Raw genomic sequence first — 24,683 nt, forward strand, 5'->3', positions numbered from 1 at the left:
CGACTCTGTAGCGCCCCCGGTGGGTGGCTTGCGGCAAAATAGTGACATTGTGGAGGTTAAAGGCTTGTCAACGCTTCGGTCCAAGCAAGCGAAGATGGACCAGAATCGCCGACAATTTTGAACGGACGACTATTAACAACATTTCGAGTTTTTTATTTTCACCCAGCGTGATAACCGCCACTGCGGGACATCCTATCGCCAAACAAGAAAAAAAAGAAAAAGCCTGAGGCGGTTTGCGCTGCGGTCCACACCTCACGGTGCCAGGAAACTATTTGGACTGGAACTGAAATGATAATTCCCCGTTCTGCCACACAGTCATGATTTTTAATGAAATGTTTCACGTGTGCCGTCTGTTACGTTGCTAGCTTGCTAGCAAAGTTGGCTGCACAAGAACTTTGCTGCTGGTAAGCTTGGAGCTAGCAACTTGGGATATCAGCTGATTTTTTTTCTATCTGTTCGGTAAGGTCCGGTGAAGACAGCATCACTCTCGGTGTGACCTCGGAGGTTAGATTATTAGAGGACTACAATGCAACTTCTGTTGAGAAAAGAAGTTGGCTAATATTTGGCATCGCGTTGGTGGTTAAAGCGACGTCTCGCTGCTTACGTCAACCCTCGGCGAAACTTGATGACTGACCCCCGGAACACTACAGCACGATGATGGGATCTCTGAAGGCTCTTCAGGAGTGGTGTCGGATGCAATGTGAAAATTATCACGATGTGGAAATCAAGGACATGTCGACGTCTTTTCGGGACGGCTTGGCGTTTTGTGCCATCATACATCGCCACAGGCCAGAATTGATGTAAGTAGTACACATTCCCGTGGATGTGGAAGTCGGACTGACATCACGATGCCACTCTTTTCTTTTCCGTCACCCGTAGTAGGGCAGTTTGGAACTGTAGAGGGGAATCGGTATTTTAATTGGATCGCTAAAACTCATGTTCATTCTCCACTCACTAAAACATCTGAACGAGTTCCAGTTCGTTTTCTTGTTCGGAAGATTGGTGGTAATGTTCTTGATGCAAGTTCATGTCAATTTTTTTAGTAAGAGAAATACACCTTGTTATTGGATAACTTTAGTGGTTTATTTTGGGAACCATTTGAGAAGGCTTCGTCATTTGCAAAACAGGCCAATAATAGTACGCATTACTGTGGTAGAAATCAGATACTGTTGCATGCATTCTTTGAACTAGTACTCATTGAAGAGTACGTTGTCCAATTGTCACATCCGGTTACCCCAATTCACCGCTTATATTTTGCAAAGGCTTCCCTAAGAAAGAGAACTCCCCATACACATTCTTCGTCCTGTCTATAAATAAGATAAAATTGTATACCTTAAACTGTTTTTAATATTAACATTAGAAAAGAGAAATAGAAATCAACTTTCAGCAACTTTTACAACGTTTATACACGTTACAGGTTAGTCTAAAACAGAAACAAATACCCCCCCCCCCCCCCCCCCCCCCACACACACACACACACACACACACTCACACAGTTTGAGAAGGACCATACTTTTTTAAACCATGTTTTTTTAACATTTGCTTCATGAAAAACGTTTTGGTGCAGAAATCAGGCTCCTTTTTTTCCAGCAATATATAGTTGTATTTTAAGTGGAGATATTTATTGTTAAAAGTTATTAATGCCGATGTTCAATATTTTTGAGAAAATATATATTATTTTACTCTTACTAAAATATACTCGATTTAAGATTCTCTATCTTAATATCGACATTAGAAACAACCATATTGTCACTGATCATCCTTGTGACATACCTAACTGAGTGACCTATGCCCATTCTGATAGAGTGTGAATGATAAGATGACAGAACAACTGACAGCCTTCTTGAATGTTATGTTAAGACTCGATATGTTCAAAAGTCATAGCCAATGCTCTAACACGGAGCCCTTCAAGCATCAATTCCTTTTTCTTTTTTTTAAATACCTGTTGTTGGCATTGTTACATAAATAAATACAAACAATGATGACCTGGTTGTTAGTTAATCTTTTAAGGTCTCCCTCACCAATTTTCTGATTTTTATACTATTGGTGCTTTCTTTATACTAATTGTGCTTTCTGGTGAGAAATGAAAGAATCCGAAGTTTGAGCCTGTTTGCTCAAGTGATTCTGAGGAACAAGCCCTTCAAGTTAGTGTGCCATGCCCACTAATAATTGCACTCTAAATCTTTTGTTTTATGGTAGTTAAAGACCTGTCATTGCCATATCATTGTGTTCTATAGTCTCCCCTAATCTAACAGAATCTGCACTCAATGGGATATTTCATATTACCCTTTAAATGTGGATATTTTAGTTTCTTCACATTTCAGAGGTTCAAATTTTGTAAATGCTTTGTGTTGGTGGGGTTTCATTTTTTAGCATCACATTTGGGAACTCTTCTCTGTATTTAGAGAGTTTCAGGACACTTGCGTCTTTGGTGGGGGGAACACAACAGCTCCAAATATAGCTGTGACATAAAATGGCCATTATGTACTCCATTCTTCAGGTCACTCATTGCACATGGTAATAGGAATGAGCTTGTGAACTCTTTCACTTCTAACCCCTTAACTTCTATCTCCTTCACTTCTACCTAAGCTATTGCATATGGGACAACAGTATTCTATTTGATATTTTCTGAAAACCTGTCTGGAAAGTTGGTCAACTGTTGTTAAATGTCTAGTCATCTTTCCGGCAGGAAAAAGAAACCCTTAGTTAAATACAGACTAGAACAAGGATAATAGTAATGTAAATCACTTTATTCCTTGTGTAAAATACTAGGCTTGACAAGTTAAATGAAATAAACAATTTATCCAGTGTACACAATACAGGAAGTACATTACATTACATACAGCATAGGGTCATAACTCTAAAACTGAGCCACCAGGCTAAAATTTCTGATTCTTTCATGTGACCTCAAAAGAAACAAAAATCTGGAAGATTGAAGAGGTGTATCAGTGTGTGACTTGATATGGAATGACCCAAAGCTGGAAAGTTTAGTTCTTTGTGTATCTACTCCGGTCCAGTAATCACGTCTCTTACTGATGTTTACAATAGCTTTTTATATGCTCTTCCACGTAAAACACAGTGAAAACTAAAACAAGTATTTGCAACAATATTTACAATTAATATTTACAGCATTTGAACTAAAGAGTAAATCACTACATAAAGATAACATACCATGTGCGCCCAAAAACCAAAGTAGATCATCAAAAAATTTGATGTTCTTCGTTGTGTGTGTTTGTGCTAGCTGACCCGTTCCACATGATTCGTTGCAACAGGAGATGTTGAATCATAGTGTCAAAGATGACTATTCCCAGCCAGTCTAGTCAGCGGTCATTTACTGTCAACTGGCTCATCCAAATAGAATGTAAACCATCGAGTATTCACTTGTCATCATGATGTTCCTGGAAATATTTATTGTTCAAATGTAGGGAGTACCAGATGTTACTGTATTTAAAAGTAAAGTGTCAATGGCGGCCTAAAGCTATTATTAAATATTGTCATAATATTTCTATAACCATCGCATTTGAAATATTATTATCACTTTGTGTATTTTACTTTTTGTGGAGGGGCGGTTCAAATCTCCATTAATCGTAAAAAAATAGGAAATATTGTATATGTTTTTGATTAGATATTGTAAACATAAGTGACTAGAATCTAGTCATCTAGTCACTAGATGGACATCATCTAGTGACTAGATGGACCATTTACAGTAAGTCAGTAAAATATCAAAATGTTGATGTTGTTGGTATGTTGATGTTGGCAGCTCTGTGATGTGATGACAAAAGAAATTGAGTTGCAAGAGCTCAAGCTTGCCACTACGCCACCATACTTACAAAGGCCAACTTCCAAATAAAAGCCTGGTACAGCATGTTTGTTTTGAAGTTGGCCTTTGCAACATGTCGTTGGAATGTGACACAATGTTGTGTCTTCCTGGTAGTTTTTTTTTTTTTTTTTTTTAAGGGGGGGGGGGGGGGGCAAATCACATTATATGTACCGTACTAACTAAAACATGTGCTCTCGCTATGCAATCAAATGACATTTTTACAGTGTGTACTTAGCCACATTTATGGATAAACTGGTCACAGTGTAGCGCCCTGTTGTGTTAGGCTTGCTGATTAAATCCTCAAAAGAAATGCAAAAGTCTTTCACCAATTTTCCGTCTTCCCCCTCAAGGATGGCACGTGATGCGAAGGAAGTTTCTTCTGTGGTCCACAAAATGAGAGAACACAGCAAACGTCCCCAGGATGACTAAGTCAATGAAACGGAAAATATCCAAACTATTCACTGCAGTAACTCTGCAAGTAGTGCAGTTTATAAGCCCTAAATAGTCAGCCTTTGAGCTTTGTCTCTTCCATTTGTATCTCAGTGCACGGCTCCCTCTTTAGTCCCCAGTTTGTACAGGAGCTGCAGTCACCCAGACCAGCTCGCTCTGATCCAGACAGACAGCCTGTCAGGCTAATCTGCAGCCAAGGCCTCTGCCTGTCAAACTGGATTTACCTCTCTAATATGGGTGGTGCCCATTGTAGTGAGTCTCTGCAGTCACTGTATGCTCATGGAGTTAGACATTTGTGTTACCGCTATCATGGGCATGTATGTAGTATTACTGTATTTTGCGATTTTTAATGATTTATTTTCCGATTGAAATGATGTAACACATCTTCGGTTATTATAGTATCAAATTTGGGGAGCACAAATTGTAATTCACTTTGGATTTTTTGTTAGCCACACAGAAAAAAACAACAACCACATATGCCTCAATCAATACAAACATCAACATTATTATTGGATTAAATGATACTGTCATTTGGCTCTGTCTTCCGGCAAGTGCAAAAGGCAGTTAACATTTTCATGACTCTAGATACTGTATATTGCATACAGTGCAATAATTTTATGGCTACAACTAAAATAATTCTAATAATCATTCTTCATTCAACGTGAATGTTATCAGTCTGTTTCATGGAAGATTACAGAAATCAGAAAATACCTCTTATCCAGAGGCTTAAATGTCAAGGATATCAAAATAATGAACAATAATTTTGCTAAATTAATTGTAATTGTTGTACTTCTACTTTCTATTCATCAAGCTATCTTTTTGACTGTCAGCATGATTATCTAAAAGAATGTGTTTACCATTGTCTTGAATATCTGAAACTGCATGGGGCCAAATGAAAATGTCCACCTAATTGAATGGTAAATGGACTTTCACTTAAATAGCGCTTTTCTACCTTAGGTGCTCAAAGTGCTTTACACTAACCAGTCATTAATCGACTGATGACGCAGCATCAGGAGCAACTGGGGGTCAGTGTCTTGCTCAAGGACACTTGAACATGGTCTTGATGGTCGGGGGATTGAACCCACGGCCTTCCGGCTGGGAGACGACCACTCTAACACCGAGCCATGCCGCCCCAGAAAATGACATTGAATTTTAGTACACATACTGTTGGTGAATCCAAGAATTAATTCATTGCTATGATTGGTATTATCCATCCTCTTCTGCACACGAACAACAAGTATAGAATATGACAGTGATGCACACACATGTAACCCATCTCATCCACAGCTGTCCTTTTGCCAAAAATAAACTATGAAATGAACACAGTCATGGTGGACTCAGTCACCATCATCTGTGTAAATGTCTGCCAGCTCAGTGACACTCCCAAATTGTCCTCAACAGATTTGACACAGTTACAGTGTGTACAAAACCTGCCATTAAATTGCAGCTGCTCCCGTTTGTGCTAATGCACTTGGAACCAGTCTAGAGCAAACACAAATCATTTATGTAAACTCTTTCAGGGGGTTTTGCCTTCCTTGGATTTTCTCCTATGTGGCCTCCACAGGCTCTCTCTGAGATTTTCCCTCTTCAGCGCTATTTAAACTTCTACACTCCTTGCGGACAAACACACTCTTAGCCAGGAATACCTCAGGTATTTTCCGCTTGAGAGCAGGATGTTTACTGGTGAGAGCCTGGCTTCCGAGCTCCAGGCCCTTTGTAATCATCATGGCAACACCGCTACTTTTTCCTTTTGTCCTTCTTCCTAGCCTGTTATAATTGCTGTGTAGATGGACTTTGCTGTGGCAAATTGTAGCAGTTTGCAGACATGGCCCCCATGAAGTTCAGACACCTTTTTGGAGCAGCTGTAGAGATTTTTCTTTTCGTAAATTCACCCACATCATCCACTTTGTGACACATTGATGATTTTTTTGTGTCTGATTGCAGAGACTTTGGTTCCCTGTCTAAAGATGATGTCTATGAAAACAACCGTCTGGTAAGTGTGATGTTCAAGCCTATGTCCAAAAAATTATTAATGATGGTTTCAATATAAGTCAACTTGAATTTGAGCTAATTTGTGTCATAGTTTGTATTCAATCCTGTAATGCAGATTGTATGGCAATGCATTTGTATACCAGGCATTTTTCAACAATACAGAATGGGGGGATACGGTGTTTGCAGTGGACTATAATTTGGCTTTAAGTACAGAGTTGGACTCTCCCGAATTCATGATGTCATTGTATCCTGAATGTTTTAAGCATGTCTGGCCGCAGAACTGGAGGAGCAGTGTTGTCAGCTCAGTTAAAAAAAAAAAAAAAAAAAGGTGCATCTGTGTTGATCCACCCTTTCCCAGCTGATTGTGAACTCCTGCAGGAATTCGCCACCCCCTACTACAGTATTTTGCACCATAACAGCTACAGTATCTATTAGTTGTAGCTGAAAAGCTCATGTGGCTAAAGACTGTCTCTTGACGATGCAGAGTCCTAATCCTTGCATACTTGTAAGAAATGTTGCTTATTTAATAAATAAGCAACATTTCTTACAAGTACAGTATTTTGACTAGGCATGACACTTGGGATTATTTATGTGTTTATTTGTATTAAATGTCGTGTGTGTGTGTGTGTGGGGGGGGGGGGGTGTAGGTGTGTGTTTTTAAGTGTTCTCGTTTTCGAATGTCAGATATCAACAGCACTTTGTATGCTGCTATGGCTGTTTTTAAATTACGCTATAAATGAATTGACTTGAGTCAAGTATATGTTTTATAAACAGAGGATAAAGAGTAATAAAATACTAATTGCTATCGAGAAGAAATACTTTTACTTTTTGTACACGAATGCTAATGATGAAACCAGCACAAATTTTCAACATATTTTTCTTATTAAAGAGTTTTTACTGTCAGTGAACCAAAAGTACATTCAGTGCTGAAATGGGAGTCTCCTCATTGTAAGTGTGAGCTAAACTTTGGCAAGAGATTGCTGACGACAACCTCCATTTTAGCCCTCAGAAAATGAATACATTTGCTCAAGAGCCAGAAACAAAATGTGCTGACTAATAAGTGAAAGCAAATCGTTCATTATATCCCTCAGGCTTAAGCATGAGTAGGTCATTTAAGACCGCAAACAGGGAGCGCATGCAACTATTTAAGTCTCTTTCTTTTCCGTTTTGTTTTTCATGAAGTCCTTTCTGCTTGTTTTTCCCAACAATTTTTTGTCTCCAAGCAATCTTTTAAGGCTGCTTTCACATGTACTGTATATTCTTTTTGTTTTAGTAATGTCGTTTTTCAACAATCCAGTTCAATATGTTTGTTAATACACAGTATATGGCTGCCCAGGTCATTTCTGTAATGTTACTGTAATTAACAGGAGCTAGCCTCTAATTTCCTGGGAAACTTGTAGAAAAGGAACAAGGACACTCCTTTATGACCTCATCAGTGGCTTGTGAAGTTGGCTTGGAGGCCAAAAAAAGAGCTTGCGTGATTGTATCCATGGCGTGTTTATAGCCTTACTTCTTGGATGTCTACATTGCTTTGCTTAAGACAATGAGAGAATATGTTGGCCATGTTCTTGTTTTTGCTTTACCATAGGCCTTTGAGGTGGCTGAGGCACAGCTCGGGATACCCGCGCTGTTGGACCCAGAAGACATGGTATCAATGAAGGTTCCTGACAGGCTCAGTGTCATAACTTACGTCTCGCAGTACTACAACTTCTTCAATAACAATTCTCAAGGTTAGTACATAGTGCCCTCGAAGAAATGCTTGTTCCTAAAATGGAGCTGCCAAGATTAGCCGCAGGTACGTTGATAACCAAATCTGTCGACGGTTACATTTATAATGCGTTGTCATATATTTTTTGGTTCTTAGTTTTTCCTCCGAACTGCCTCGTTCCTCACTTCTTTTGTTGGCCGTCTGCACATGCACAGATGTGGTAATCCAGATCAGCCGTGACCTAAACAAAAGCACTGTGATGAATGCTGTGTCATGGCTAACCAGTGTTGGCAACAGAGTCTGAAAATTAGGGCGCGTTTCTCCAAAAATGTATTAATGCAATGCAAATCTTCTTTGATGGCAGCACAGTGATGAAAGAAAAGGCAAGCGCTTGTGGCTGCCTGCAAGTTCAATCCATTAAGTATAACAAGTGCTTAAAAGGGTGCAAACTGTCGTGGGACAGGGGTCCATAATTCTTAATAGAGGTGTAAAAGTGAAGCCAACACTGTATCCCAAAACTGCCCTTTGAAAAGAGGGGTGTGGACTTTTTTATTTGTGTCAACGGTAAGGGCAACCTCACCAAAATATCCAAGCTTGGATTTGAACCTGGAATCTGATCTCGTGTTTTTGAAACAGCTGAAAAATAAATGTTTAGGTCTCGTGATTCCATGCATGTTTGCTTTTGATTCACAGACAGGCAGCCTTTGAGTCAAAAGCTATACTGAATTATGGATTGTTACAACTTGTCCAATGAGCGTGAGAGTTGACTAAATGGCCATATCCGTATAATGAGCTCATCATCTACTCCAACAGCAAACCCTCCCTGCATGAAGAGGCTAGGTCCTGTTAGTCCAAATGAGCCAGCCCCGAAAAGGCCTCTAACTCCACTAGAGGACAAAGAGGATGAGTCTGAGGTAAGAACAAGGTTTGAGAAAAAACGGACAAATAGAAGTTCTGGTGCTCATGTTGATTGTGATTTCTGGCGTCAGTTTTTTTTTCCCCCCTGAAACTGCATGCTTTACTTTTCATGCTATGCTGTGTCATTTAGTAGATGAATAGACACATTTAATCTCTGTTGATTTGACATTTTTGTGTATCTAGAACATATGAAATATTGGTATTTGTGAGTAGTATCATTAACTCTGTGAAATACAAAATTCCATTGGATCCTTCCCTTTCAGGACATGAAATTTGTATTTAATATTTCCCCTTTCCCTATTCTGTCAAAAAAATTAGTCCATAAAGATAGCTGTCTCTATATTCTGTCTCTCTTCTCTTTGGCCTGCCATCATCATCTTTCCTTCATCCCACACCCCCATGTACTGGTGTCATCATTTTTTTCAGGTGGAAATCCAATCCACTCCCTCTTCCAGCACTTCCCCCTCCCCAAATCTGACCCCTTCTCCATTCTCTGTTCCTGAGTTTAGGCAGTAAGATTTGGTTGTGGGGGACTAGAACAGATAGGTCAGTCTTTTTAACCCGTTCTTGTACATAATTTAGTGGTGTTTTATTCACCTAACACTGTGTGTTGGAGCCAAAAAGCTTTTTGTATATTCTAATTTGTTTATATTAAGAAAGTTAAACAAATTGTCTGAAGACATGCCAATCTATGGTGGGTGGAACCATGGTTGCCATGGTTACATAAATACGTGCCAGTTGGTGATTGCAGTCAGGTGCGACAGGGCAAGACACAAACAGTTTTCGACCGTGCGAACGTGCGAACGTGCGAACGTGAGTGGTCTTTAAGTTTGGTTTGTAACCCGAATTATTGTTTTATCAAGATATTGAACGAAAAGGAATGTGGACGAAATAAACGGATTGGCATATCCAACGCAACACAAAGAGACTATTGAAATTATTTGATTGACGCACGCGTCAAAACAAAACTTACCCAGTTGCCCTGCTGTCCAGCCTATAGGCAAAGGCTGTACAATGTCGAAAACTGTAGTCTTAGTTTGAGACGGACTACCAGTTTAAAGTATATTGGAAACCGAGAGGAAACGCAACGTGACGGCTGCTCGGTTTGGACGGCATCCGATCGTTGCATGAAAGGACAAATAAGTGCTGTTTCGCTGTGTTGTTGCGAAACTTGGACGGACCACAAGACTACGCCAGGGGAGACACGGCGTGCGGGCCATTGGCTTGGCTCAGCGGAGGCACCGCGAACGTTGGGACCAGCAAGGCAGCCAGCCAGAACATCCACGGTGAGCGGACGGCCGCGCTGCCCAGCCACCTCGCATCGCATCGCATCACACGACCAGGACAACGGCCCGGTGCTTGAACTTTGCATTGGGGCACTTTTCCAAACTTGGACAGGTACACTGTGCACATAAAGGTATGTAGCGCGCTACCAGCTGGTTAACAATATATGGCCATTTAAAATACTGTGTGCACACATAGGGGACTTTGAGGATAAAAAAGGTGTCAATACGAGCGCTCTGGTAAAATCCAATGCATTGGTGGTTTTATGGCATCATCTCCGTTACGTTTTACAAGGTCTTGATTGTAATGTGATGAATTTCTGTGGGGTTTGACTGAAATAACAAGGTACTGTTTTACATTTCACACTGCTGGTTGGGTTTTGTATTGCAAAAATGGATTCAGGTAAAGGTGTTGCTCATGTTATGTGCTCAAATGGTGATGCAATGCAAATAATGGATGAACCTTCAGAGGGTGAAAAACGGTCTAATGTGACCACCACAGGTCAAAGTGCTCGCAGTGAAATTTCACAGGTTAAATCTCAAGTTGGGTCACAGGTTGGCTCCAAACGCAAGGTGAAACTAACACCAAGGGCCTTAATGGAGAAAATTGATTCATTGCAAAAGGAGAGAAATTCTAAATTAAAAAGGGCATCCAACATGCAGAAAACAATTGGAGAATTAATGGAAAATGGAGGATGCAAACAGGAGGTTCAAAGTGCACTTGTGAAATATCTGGACCTATGCAAAGATGCCAGAGAGGCACAGTGTGCTCTTCTACCACTAATACCTCAAGAAGAACAATACAAACATGACATTTGGTTCAAGGCTAAAATGATCAATAATGATCAATTTATTGAGGAGGTTAATGATTGGACAAAAAGGACCCAAGCTGTGCAAAGTGGCGATGATGATGTGGAAAATGAAATCAATCCCAACGACAGCATCTCTAATGTTGAAAGCACAAAATCCACTAAAGGTCACACCTGGAGTGAAGCGAGTAGGTCCAGCACCTCTTCGTTGCGAGCTCGCAAGCAGGTAGAGGCAGACAGAGCTGCCCTTGTAATTCGTGCAGCAGCATTAAAGGAGAAGCATGCGCTTGAGGAGATGGAGGAAATGCTGCGAAAGAAAAAGGAAACATTGGAGCTGGAGGCAGAACTGGCTGCTGCCAATGCCAAAATATCAGTGCTACAATCTCCCACTCACCAAACCCTCTCACAAGCACCATCTGATGGAATGGACTCCTACTTTAGGAAAGGTGCAAGACCAAAAGAACCTTCGGTGGCACAACACACCCTAGCCAGAAAACATGAACCAGTCACACAACCTATCCAACCACAGCCACCCCGACAACAATCTGCACAATCCTATGTACAACAACAACCGCCTCCTATACAACAGCAGCAAGGACTCATTTCACAACCACCACAGCAGCAAACGTATATTCAAACAAAACAACCACCCCGACGTGTACAACCACCACCCTTTTCACAATCACACATGCCTATGAATGCAGCATGGGACATTGGCCATACTACCCACAGGAACCCCCCTGTGGAACAAAATGCTTCTCAATTCAATGACACTTCAACGGTGTGCAACTTGCTCCAAAAACAAAATGAAATCACAGCCATGCTAATGGAACAGCAAACCTCTCATTTACTGCCACCCAGGGAGATACCATGTTTTGATGGGGATCCTCTACAATATAGAACCTTTGTTAGAGCCTTTGTACATTGCGTTGAGAGAAACGCAAGCAACAAAGGGGATTGTCTGTACTATCTGGAGAGGTACACCAAGGGTCAGCCGAACGAGCTTGTACGGAGCTGTCAACACATGGCACCAGACAGAGGGTATGACATGGCAAAATATCTTCTTGACCAAAACTTTGGAGATGAATATAAAATTACAGCAGCATATATGGAGAAGGTGCACAACTGGCCGCTGCTGAAATCTGAGGATCCAAAATCCCTTCGAGCATATTCACTCTTCCTTCGTCAGTGTTGTAATGCCATGGAAACGGTACAGTATATGAGAGAACTTGACATGCCAGCCAACATGAAAGTCATCATTTCAAAGCTTCCATATAAGCTAAGAGAGATTTGGAGAGTCTCTGCATGCGGCATAATGGAAAGACACTACCGCAGACCCCAGTTCACAGACATAGTCACCTTTATAGAGCGCCAGGTAAAGATAATATCAGATCCAGTCTTTGGTGACATTCAGAATAACACACCGGGCACAGGAAAGCCAATGAACAAATTGAAGTCCCAAGGCAAACCCAGGTTTAAAGGAGACAGCTTTGCAACTACTATCGAAACCCCTCCGCCTGAAGAAGAGCAAGCAAGATTTCCACCTAGTCCCAAGCCAAGTAATACTGCTCACAACACCGCCTCTTGTATATGCTGTTCTAAAGACCACACTCTGGATCAGTGTCCAACAATGGAGAAGAAGTCACACAGAGACAAACTTGCTTTTATAAAACAAAATGGAGTCTGTTTTGGCTGCCTTCGCAAAGGCCATTTAAGCAAATATTGTGCTGACCGTTTGATTTGCAAGGTGTGCAATAAAAAGCATCCCAGTATTCTTCATATTTACTTTGACCAAAAGCAGAGGTCAAGCAACGCAAGTCAGCCAAATAAGCCTGCAGTGAGCAACGCACAGGTCTCCTTGCAAACTTGTGGACAAACAGGGGCCGGTGACAGTAATGGCGTTTTGTCAATCCTACCTGTGCAGGTGAAGTCCAGCAAGGGACATAAAGTAATTAAAACCTATGCATTCCTCGATCCCGGCAGCACAGATACCTTTTGTTCAGAAGCCCTCATGAGGAAGTTGAATTTGAATGGAAGAAAAGCCAAAATCAGCCTTCTAACCATGGGCCCAAAGGCATCTGTATCCAGTTACATGTTGACCGATTTAGAAATCTCAAGCCTCACTGGAGAAGAGTTCTTTGACCTGCCCAAGGTCTACACTCAAAAGAAAATGCCTGTTACAACCAGTAACATCATTAAAGAAGAGGAGCTGGCTAAGTGGCCATATTTAAATGGGGTGGTTCTTCCACGCATTCAAGCTGATGTTGAGCTATTGATTGGTACCAATGCCTCTAAACTACTTGAACCGTGGGAAGTTGTGAACAGTCGTGGTAATGGGCCATATGCCATTAAGACCCTATTGGGGTGGGTTGTTAATGGTCCCCTTTCCGGCTACAGTGAGCAGGCTGAGTGCGTTACTGTCAACAGGACCTCCATAACACATTTGGAGGAATTGCTGCACAATCAGTACAACCATGATTTTAATGAAACGACATCGGAGGACAAAGAGGAAATGTCACAGGATGATAAGAAGTTCATGAAAATCATGACTGAATCTTGTAAGCTTCAAGATGGACATTACACCCTGGAACTCCCTTTCAGAAAAAAGGAAGTCTGTCTGCCAAACAATCGGTGTGTTGCTAGGCAACGCATATTTGGATTGAAGAGGAGGTTTGGGAGAGATGAGAAATTCCACAGAGAATACACAAACTTTATGAATGATGTAATCAGCAAAGGATATGCCGAACGTGTTGCTGAACACGAATTGGAATGTTTAGATGGAAAAGTGTGGTACATTCCACACCATGGAGTGTACCATCCCAAGAAAGAAAATCTGCGTGTGGTATTTGACTGTGGAGCAGAGTACAGAGGAAAGTCTCTGAACAAAGAGCTTCTACAAGGTCCATACCTCACCAGCAATTTATTAGGAGTCCTCACCCGATTCCGGCAAGAACCTGTAGCTTTAATGACTGATGTCAAGGCAATGTTCCATCAAGTTAATGTGGCACAGAAGGACAGAAACTTTCTTCGGTTCTTGTGGTGGCCTGACGGCGATGTGTCCCAAGAACTAATAGAATATAGGATGACTGTGCATCTTTTCGGGGCAGTGTCATCTCCTAGCTGTGCTTGCTATGCACTCCGTAAGACAGCAGAGGATAACCAGCACAGTTTCCCTGCAGATGTAATGGACACAGTCAACAGAAATTTCTACATGGATGACTGTCTCAAGAGCTTGCCATCAGAGAAAGAGGCTGTTAAAATGGTCAGGAACTTGATGGATCTTTGTCAAAAAGGAGGCTTCCATTTGACAAAATGGATTAGCAACCACCGTGGAGTGCTACTATCCATTCCAGAGGAGGATAGATCCAAGAATTTATATGAATTGGACCTTGACAGAGACCAACTACCAGTTGAGAGAGCCCTTGGACTTCATTGGTGTGTTGAGACAGACACGTTCAAATTCAAGTTAGCACTCAAAAAACAGCCTCCTACTCGGCGTGGGATCTTATCCATGGTCAGCTCCATCTACGACCCATTGGGTTTCCTTGCCCCACTCACTCTTCCCGCCAAGCTCATGTTGCAAGATATGTGCAGGGGAAAGTATGGATGGGATGATGAAATTCACCCAATTTTCCAGCAGCAGTGGACAAAGTGGTTGGGGGAACTTGAAAGGGTGAGGGCATTTGAAGTTGGAAGGTGCCTCAAGCCTGCAGCCTTTGGGAAAACCACCTGTGGCCAATTTCATCACTTTTCTGATGCCAGTGAACGTGGATATGGCTGTGTAACCTATCTGAAGATATGGAACAACAACAATAGGTCTCATGTCTCCTTCATACTCGGCAAAGCCAGAGTGGCCCCTCTAAAGCAAGTCACCATTCCACGCTTAGAACTCACTGCAGCTGTTCTTGCAGTTCGTGTTGACACTATGTTGAGAGCAGAAATTCAGCTATGCCTTAAGAAATCTTGTTTCTGGACTGACAGCACTTCAGTTCTAAAATACATCAGAAATGAAGTTCTTGACAGGTGGCGTCGGCTGAAGACCCAGATGATTGAAAAGCGCTCAAAACTTGGTGAATCCCAGACCCTGCCGCAATGCAGCCGAGATGTGGATGAAATAGAAGCTTGGATCAGTGAGAAACTGCAGACTGCTTCTGATGAGTCCTACAAGGACCCTACCAACATTCAGCTATCCAAGCTTCTGAGTAAACATCAGAAGCACCAAGCATTTGAGGCGGAGCTCCATGCCAATGCTGATCGAATCCGTGGCGTCATAGATACTGGTAACACACTCATCCAGAGAGGTGCCTGTGCTGGCAGTGAAGATGCAGTTAAGGTACGCCTTGGTGCGCTGGGTGAACAGTGGCAATTTCTCGTCAACAAATCTGCTGAAAAGAGCCAAAAACTCAAAGAAGCCAATAAGCAACAGAACTTTAACACTGGCATCAAAGACTTTGATTTTTGGCTCTCTGAGGTGGAAGCACTTCTTGCTTCAGAGGACTATGGGAAAGATCTGGCCTCAGTCAACAACCTGTTGAAAAAACATCAGTTGCTGGAGGCTGATATTTCAGCCCATGAAGATCGTCTGGAAGATTTAAATGGACAGGCTGACAGTCTGATGGCAAGCAACGCCTTTGATACCTCTCAAGTGAAGGACAAGCGTGGTGCTGTTAATGGTCGTTTCAACAAAATAAAGAGCATGGCAGCCAGCCGCCACGCGAAGCTGAATGAGTCTCACCGTCTACATCAGTTCTTCAGGGACTTAGATGATGAAGAGTCTTGGATCAAAGAGAAGAAGTTGCTTGTAAGTTCAGAAGACTATGGGCGTGATTTGACTGGAGTGCAGAATCTGAGGAAGAAACGCAAGAGGCTTGAGGCTGAATTGGGAGCCCATGAGCCGGCAATTAAGTCTGTGCTTGATACTGGAAAGAAGCTGTCTGATGACAACACCATTGGCCAGCAGGGGGACATTGTATTGATCGCGGATGCAACAGCCCCACGTGGATCCTGGCTGCTGGGAAGGGTCTTAGAGATCTATGCTGACAAGAAGGGACTAGTGCGTTCTGCACGAGTTAAAACAAAAACCAGCACACTGGACAGACCAATAACTAAGCTTTGCTTGATTCAAGAAGCAGACACTTAAGCTTCTAAGAGGTTTGTTTTGTTTTCGTTTACATGACTTGTTGGCTCCATTTATGTTAATATTGGTTTGAATTGTTCACGGTCTCCTGCCGTTCTCAATTAGGGGCCGGTGTGTTGGAGCCAAAAAGCTTTTTGTATATTCTAATTTGTTTATATTAAGAAAGTTAAACAAATTGTCTGAAGACATGCCAATCTATGGTGGGTGGAACCATGGTTGCCATGGTTACATAAATACGTGCCAGTTGGTGATTGCAGTCAGGTGCGACAGGGCAAGACACAAACAGTTTTCGACCGTGCGAACGTGCGAACGTGCGAACGTGAGTGGTCTTTAAGTTTGGTTTGTAACCCGAATTATTGTTTTATCAAGATATTGAACGAAAAGGAATGTGGACGAAATAAACGGATTGGCATATCCAACGCAACACAAAGAGACTATTGAAATTATTTGATTGACGCACGCGTCAAAACAAAACTTACCCAGTTGCCCTGCTGTCCAGCCTATAGGCAAAGGCTGTACACTGTGTGTTTTTTCTTTCTAATAAGCTACTAACCACTTCCTGAATGTAAAAAAATCAAACAATATTTTAAATTGGACCTTCATAACTATAAATTTGAAACTCCCATTACTAACCCAAGATGTGATTTAAAAAAAAAAATCAGTGTGTTACTTATCAATTAATCGGTCTTTTAAAATTCAACAAGTGTTTATTTATTACCAATATTTATTTTTTAATTTACATTTGAACCGATAATGCTGTTCGATAAAGTGGTAGATGTTGCAGGAAGTAGCCGTAGTGAGGTAAACACAATGAAGAATCCACTTCCTCAAATCCTGACTCCATGTTTGATCTTCCCTTCATTCATTACTCTGCATCTCCTCCCCCGTTTCCCCTGATGTCTCTTCCCTGTCGCCTGCCTGCAAAATTTGTTCCGGTTCCTTGCACTAGCCGGGCCAGACAAAGGTGACGGGTCTAGAAGTACCGAAGCGCACAACGCTCAGCAGCACCTGCACTGCCTGTCAGCAACATGTCCATTTGGTGCAACGGTTTTTGGTAGAGGGCAAACTCTATCATCGAAACTGCTTCAGGTGAGTACTGATTTGCTTTTGGTGAAATTTATCATGGGGGCACGCCACACAATTACCGATGTAAGTTGAAGCGATACGGGCCTTATATTATGATTATATTTTGGAACTCTTAAGCCCAAACACTGGCGAGTTGGTGAAGGTAGCAACCCTCTTGATTTTGGCAGGGTTCATTCAAGGTCACAAACGATCGCCAGCATTTGTCTGTATTCCTCTTGGTGCAAAAATCTTTGAACATAACCCAATATTTGCTGATTGTTTTAACTTTTTTACCTTTATATACTCTATCCATTTATAGCGGTTGTACACAAGTAACACTGGATTCATAATTACACAAAAATCTATACCATAACCTTCTATCCTTCAAAGGAAATAATAACATTTGTTGATACGGTCACTCTGCAGAACTGTCATTCATAACAAAACATGATCATTTTTATAAACAATGATTAGGCGAGCAATGCAAGAAAGTTGTTGAGAATTGAGCTGGATGGCTACACATAACCTAAGGTCACAAGTTTGTTTAAAGTCATAATAATAATAAAATACATAGTTCAACATGAATTAAGCATGCATGTGTTACATATGACATATTCAACTAGTGGTAACACAAACACATATGACAAGGAATAACGGCCTTCCAACTCACATTAGTTAAGGTGAGAGTTTACTGATTTTGGACTAGAGGGCTGGCTCACAAGATCATATCAAAACTATGATGCAATTTTAGTCAGGCCTTAAGTTCTTCCACACGGAACTTGTCCAAACATGTCCTCTACGTTCCTGTTGTATTGTAAAAAATTCTGGTAGTTATATTGTATGACAAGCTTCAGTGAGAAAAATGTCAAATATTATGCTCATTAATGATTATAGTTTGCGTTATTTCAACATTTTATGGTTTGTCATATCTGGTTTTCCTAGCTGTTGTAGATCTTAGGCTTCTCCCCAATCTGTTCTTCTAGGTGCACTGAGTGTCGTAGCACTTTGCTTCCTGGATCTTACATGCTAGGAAGTGATTCTGGGACTTTAGTTTGCACCCACCACCTTACAAGGCAAGCATCAGCAAACCACAATGGCCGGCCAGATCTTAGCAAGAGACCCACTGCAGCCCAGTCGGCGAGGATAGGTCGCGTCAAGACCCCCAACATCTCAACCGCTGAGACGGACCAGCAAAAGACTCCTTCCCCTGTGGGGAAAGTGAATGAAACTGACACAGCAGCAAATGTGACCATCATAGTGACTCCAGTAAAAACAAATAGCGAGGCATGCGTACAAGACACAGATTTGTTTAATGAAAGTGGCCAAGGCGAAGAGAAACACCGCCCCCCTTCTCCTCCTAATCCTTTTGACGAGAGCGATGAAGAAGATAATGACCCAGCAATAGTAGAAGACATGCTAACCGGTAATGACGCTAATGGGGACCCCCTCTCTAAACCCGTCGCTCAAAATGAAGTCGCCGCCAGACCGGTGCCAGCACCTCGCCGGGTTGCAGAGCCCAGCCCTCCGCCCCGTCCATCCCCACGAGTGAAGCTACCCCGGACAGCAGAAAGCCAAGCATCTGGTGCGTGACCAAGCTTGCACTCAAAATGATGGAGAGGTGAAGATGAGTAATGCTTATGTTTGTCCTGGAATTACAGGTGAGCATCAGAAGCCACCCCCTCCTCCAAAACCCAGAGAGCGATCACATTCTCCAAGAAGGTATGTGAAATTCTGTTGAACCCGCTAAGTTTTCTCAGCATCATCATCATCATCATCACTTGTTTTCCTTGTCTGAACAACATCATTTTAAATGTTTTCCGCATCATGTCTTTGTTGAATGTTTGTCTTTCCCCTTTGTGATGCCTCCATGTGTCTGTCTCACTGTCCAGTTTGTCCGATGGCACGCATAAACCCAAAGACCCGCCCTGGCTTGCCTTGGTCCAATCAGAAGCCAAGAAGAAGAAACCCCCACCCCCTCCCCCTACGGGACCGGCAATACCCCCCAACGCAGGCTCTGTGTCTTCTCTTAAAGAGGAGGACTCCAGGTCCAGTACACCCACTTTACCCTCCAACCCCTTTGAGGATGATGACGATGAAAAGAACGAGGCTAATGACGAGGAGGAAGGCGGTGCGATTCCACCAGCCCTGGCTTCCAGTCATCCGTGGTACAGCATCACTCAGGTGGCTGACGCCTCTAGTGCCGACACGCCCCCTAGCACAGGAAGCTCGTCTCGCTCGATCAGCCCAGGAAGTGCGAAAAGCAAGAAACGGCCAGCGCCTCGTGCGCCGCAGCCACCTCCTGCTAACCAAGGTTAGACTTATATTATGCAGCAGTAGCTTGATTATAATATTTCACTTCTGTCATTACCCGCATGTGATGCTTAGTGAAGTTACTGAGCAAGCAGGCATCTTTACATTTCACGCTTTTGTTTTTTGCAAACCTCTTCCTCTCCAGCTCTCAGTGTGGAGAGTCTGTCGTCCGGCTCCGACTACAGCTCCTCCCAACCTGGTTCGGCCCCCGCTGGAGGCAGTGACCAGGACCTCAGTTTCACCAAAAGCGTCTCCGAGCCTTCCATCTGTTCGCCCTCTACCGCCTCACCTTCCGCCTCTTCTTCTAGCGAGCGCCTGCCACATTCTGGCCGGAGCTCCTTTGCATCACCCCCCTCGTCAAACGCTAGCTCCGCGCCCGCCACCCCGCAGGTGACTCGCAGCCATGAGACCAAAGCGACCGGGCCCTCTCCGCCACGGCCCACGACCACCCCCAGCCCATTAGCCTCAGGCGGCACTACTTTGCACAGCAAGGTGATGGAATCATTTAAAAATACGCAACATTCATAGAGACTAATGATATCTTTCTGTTTTTAGCGCATTTGCAAAGAAAATCCATTCAACAGGAAAGTTTCTCCCTCCAGTGGTAAATCCAAAAGCAAACCCCCAAAAGGTCCTCGTCCTTCCAGGCCACCAGCCCCAGGTCATGGCTTCCCACTTATCAAACGCAAGGTACAAAACTGCTTTATTTTTTTTTTAAGAGAATATCTCAAAACTGGCACTATAATGGCTCTTCCCATGCATATGCTGACCAGGTGCAATCAGATCAATACATCCCAGTAGAAGACATCCATGGGGAGATGAGTCAGCTGGAGATACGGCTGGATGAGCTGGAGCTAAGAGGCGTGGAGCTAGAGAAGAAGCTCAGAGACAACCCCAATGGTATGAAACCAGACTTCCTGGCAGCTACTGTATTTGATTGATGTTAAACATTTTGTACAAAAAGACCATTTCGCAAATCTTCCAATTTGTCACAAAAATGCAACAGAACAAGAGACACTTAATGCTCAGAAAAAGTTCGGGATACTTGGCTTTGAAATTCCAAGAGGAACTAAAATTGCTCATTCCCATGATTTGAACCACTGGAAACATTTGAACGCACATCCTGTGTTTCAGTATTTTGTGCTCGAATTACTGTTCTGTATTAAAGCCTTGCAAGGCAAAAAGGATAGATACACGGGGTATTATATTTCCTCTTCATCACGCTGTTCACATGTTGGGATCATGGGACCAAGACAAAGCCCAACAAACGATTGATCAACAGTACCTTAGCGTTGCAAGACTTCAAACAGGATGTTCTCAGAAGGAAGTGGCCACTCAGCTTAGAGTGTCATCAAGTTGCAAAAGAGATGTCAAATTACTTCAAAGAAAAGAAGCAAAGAAACAAATAGCCATTGTGAATTTTTGCCACTGAGCCGCTCTTCTTATGCTTTGGAAAACAATGCTGAAACATTGAACAGTTTGTATGTATTAAAAATTTTACAAGCTTAAATCAATTAAAATTAGAATCAGCTTAAATTGACCGATTTCATACAGGTTTATTGGTGATTGTCTGTGCTTTCAGATGAGGATGAGGAGCACCTTTTGGTTGACTGGTTCACACTCATTCATGAGAAACATCAGTTGGTCCGACGAGAAGCTGAGCTGGTCTATACGTAAGTATCAGAATGCCGCAAGATTACCGTTCCACAAGTCTTCTTTTTTGTTCTTATTCCTGCTTAAAACTTACAACGTGTCATTCGAAAACTTGCTAGTCACAGTCCTCCTTGTTATTCAAGTCTCCAGTTTTTTTCTTTGAAGGTGTACCTTTATCTCCTGTTCACCCACTTACTTGTGTGTTTCACGCTCCACACAGGGCGAAGCAGCAGAACCTGGAGGAGAGACAGGCTGACGTGGAATACGAGCTGAGGTGTCTTCTCAACAAACCGGGTTGGTTTGATGGCTCGAGAGAAGAGAACCTTCCTTTGTTTTCCAGCTGTTGGTGTTTCGAAGCTGCACAAAGCTCATCTGCTCCATCTGAGCGTGACTGCAGCCTTCCTGTGTGGAGGCACAGGATGTGCCTATTGTGTGTCATAATAATATACCCTTGAAGTGATCATAAAATTAGATAGCACTAATGCTATATATTTGTACCATGCCCAGCATGTGCATGGTTGATTAATGAAGGCCCTCGCTGCATTCAACCACAAAAAAAGTCAATCAGCGGTTTACTACTTTTCATTAAAAGAAATCTGAAATGTGTTTTAAATATTCACTGACCAAGTTGTTAATAGAGCTGTCAAATAAGCTAATTGCAAGTTGCCCCTCCCATCAGAAAAAGACTGGACCGAGGAGGACAAGAGCCGCGAGCAGCAGCTGATGGCTGAGTTGGTTACCATCATTGAACAGCGCAACCAAATAGTTAACAACATGGATCAAGATAGGCAAAGGTAAAAAAAATAATCCTGTGGGGTTGATGATGACATTTTCCAACATGAATTGAGACAGGCACTCTCCTTTTACCACCTAAAAAAAAATACCAGAAATGTGTGAAAACTACACTCGCAGTGATCTTGTTTTATGAAAGGCAACACATGGGATCGGGTTCATCAAACTGTCATCAAATAGAAAGAGCATTTAATTGTTCTGTCTGTCGCTATACGTACTTCACTGACAAAGGTAAAGGAACAGTTGTATTTGTAACAATCATATTTGAAGTGCAAGTGTGTCACAGAAACCCAATTTGGGAATCACTGCTTTGAGAGTTCATCACGATGTGCACCCCTGTCGTCACTAACAGCACATTTCTCACAGGGAAGAAGAGGAGGATAAGTTTATGGAAGCTGTGCTGAAGAAAAAAGGTAGGATCGCACATCAGCTCGATGTGTTTTGCTATCATCTGGAATTGTAGCTAGATGTGGCGCGTGCTGGATTTCAGACTGGTCCCCAACCACTCTGATGTGTGTGATAAGCACAAATAAATAAATACATAAAAACTCACTTTCGCATCACTGTCTTGGGCAAGAACTCAACCCACTAAAATTTCTCCAAAATCTCCACTTTATCATCCTTGACTCCATTACAATGTTCAACTCCAAAAAAGCTTCACTCCAATTTAACATTTTGCATTTGTTTTATCTAATAACATGTCATAAGAATATCAAACTTTAAAATGAATTAAATACCAGAGAGTCTTGTATATTTTTAGACAAACCATCCGCTTCTGCAAGTTGTGTGGTTAGTTGTTGCCACAGTAAAAGTGTCAAATAAATCTTTTACCCGTAAACAAGAGGCCAATTACAAGTTTTGTCAAGAGTTATTCTCACCCTGTCAACCTTGTGAAAATGAATTTCTAGTTATGTAAAGTTGTACAGTATATGGTTGTCGTATCCAACTGTCCGCTCTCCACTTCATGCAATTAGTCTCACTGCAGTTGCTCTGAACAAATCAGAGGACACAAAAAAGGTGATGTCGCGCAGCCTTCAGGTAGGTCCCGGAAATTGGAAAGGGAAATATTGGTCTTGTCAGCTTCGTAGCTTAGTCATACACTATTAAATGAAGACAAAAGAATGTTGCAAATCAATTGTTAATAATATTTTACACTTTTGTATAACATTTTAAACTCCGCTAAGTGGTTTTGAGGAGGTTTGGGCCTTCAGAGAAGTCCTTGAAGGCCCCCATGTCACACCACTAAAATATAACCATGGCCGAATGAGGGGAAAAATATACATTTCCAGTCAGTACTTCCTGTTTTGACTCTTCATCGGGGCTTGCTCAGGTATACCAAACTTTGGGGGAACTTAAGCTTTCCTGTGTGCTGTTTAAATTATTCTCTTTCAATGTTACTTCTGTTCAGATGACATAATTCTGTCCTTTACTGTCACTTACTGTGCCAATTCCCTCATTCATCAGACTTCCACAAGGAGTTGGATGGAGATCAGCCAAAGAAAAAGGGGGCCAAGTTCAAACCCATGAAGGTGCTGAAGAGGCTGAGTTACAAAGGAGAGCCTGGAAAAAGTCCCCGTAAGGACAACAGCTGATCCACACACAGTTTCGCAAGTGTTCTCAGAAACTCATGAAAGTCTTGGAAGTGCCACACGGGATGTGCTCACAGTGCTCCTTCACCAAGGGGCAAAATGACAACTCGAGTGCTATAAGAGCTCTCCCACCTGTTGAGTAGCTCTCTGCAGCTCTCGCTGCTGACTTGTTAGCTGTTGCTGGTTGGTTGTAATCACAGCTCAACTGACCTGTAATCAGTCCAGGCCAGTAGCGATGAGTTTAAGGCCCCTGATATCCTCAGTCGAATAGAGTCTCAAAAGCTGTTTACGATCTCAATATTATGCAATAAGTGCCAAAAGTGGTCAAAAAGATAACTACAATGAGATGTTCTTTTGCTTTGGTGCAAAGTACAGCCAGATACACACACATGAGGATTATCGGAATCTTAATCGCTGGGTAGTATTGTGATTATTTATGGGTCATTTTCTTCCACATCATTTTGGTAGCATTTAAGCAAGGGAATGGCACACTCCTGGTCATGTGATAACCAAATGGTTGTGACCAAGCAACCTGATTGTCTTCATGTGTTTAGCCGGACTAACCGTATTTGTTGACATTTGGATGCAAACTGCACTTATTTAGGGCATGTTGAATCATGACAGCTGTGTATGACTCTGTCAGCATATTTTTTATGTTAAACCTGTTAAACACAAGCGGTTTTTAGAAATGCCAAACAAGTTTTCATCATTGTTTTTAACCTGAAAACGCCTATGTTCATTTGTATTCTGCGATGTGCTGTGTGTTACTTCTAAGGTGAAGAAAATGATGTTGTTTTACCTGCCATTAATTTAAGTGTACATATGGGTATGCACATCATCTTCTTCGGTGAATCAAGGTGTTTCTGCCATGTCTGAGCCTTGCATTATACGAACGATGGCAGACAAATAAAGCAAGTTGATTCACTACATTACTGTTGTTTATTTTTTGTAATGTGACACTTCAAACTCGACAGCTTTGTCACCGTGAACTTGTCCTTGCAAATGTCACAATATCTGATCCACTCCCAGCTCAGACCCTTTTTGCTGTTTAGGATGTCTGTCTCCCAGCATCTCCAGTTCCCTGATTTTCTAAAAGAGATTAAAAATAATATGATTTTGCACACAAAAAGCGTAACCTGATCTGACTGCTTCCCTAT

General features: G+C 42.1%; 2 protein-coding genes across 7 annotated transcripts in view; one reads left to right on the forward strand and one right to left on the reverse strand.

Moving 5' to 3' along the window:
• The first annotated feature begins 26 nt into the window (after positions 1-26).
• micall1a (MICAL-like 1a) lies at positions 27-24,455 on the forward strand. The gene is made up of 16 exons (XM_088420058.1): positions 27-800; positions 6,215-6,263; positions 7,851-7,992; positions 8,784-8,884; positions 17,067-17,206; positions 18,166-18,764; positions 18,841-18,901; positions 19,072-19,493; positions 19,638-19,984; positions 20,048-20,182; positions 20,266-20,392; positions 21,075-21,165; positions 21,366-21,439; positions 21,825-21,939; positions 22,304-22,350; positions 23,402-24,455. Exons 1-16 carry the CDS (start codon positions 655-657, stop codon positions 23,527-23,529), a joined length of 2,724 nt encoding a protein of 907 aa, XP_088276184.1. The 5' UTR covers positions 27-654; the 3' UTR covers positions 23,530-24,455.
• The window catches only part of c7h22orf23 (chromosome 7 C22orf23 homolog), a 39,890-nt gene continuing 39,659 nt past the window's right edge, over positions 24,453-24,683 (reverse strand). For all 6 annotated transcript variants that reach the window (XM_088420076.1, XM_088420081.1, XM_088420077.1 and 3 more), the window contains one exon: positions 24,453-24,615. In XM_088420076.1, the coding sequence (XP_088276202.1) occupies positions 24,532-24,615 (84 nt within the window). In that variant the 3' untranslated portion in view covers positions 24,453-24,531. The remainder of the gene's footprint in view (positions 24,616-24,683) is intronic.

The sequence above is a fragment of the Hippichthys cyanospilos genome, chromosome 7 (assembly GCF_059441005.1).
Source record: "Hippichthys cyanospilos isolate Australia breed blue-spotted pipefish chromosome 7, RoL_Hcya_1.0, whole genome shotgun sequence".
Lineage (NCBI taxonomy): Eukaryota > Metazoa > Chordata > Actinopteri > Syngnathiformes > Syngnathidae > Hippichthys > Hippichthys cyanospilos.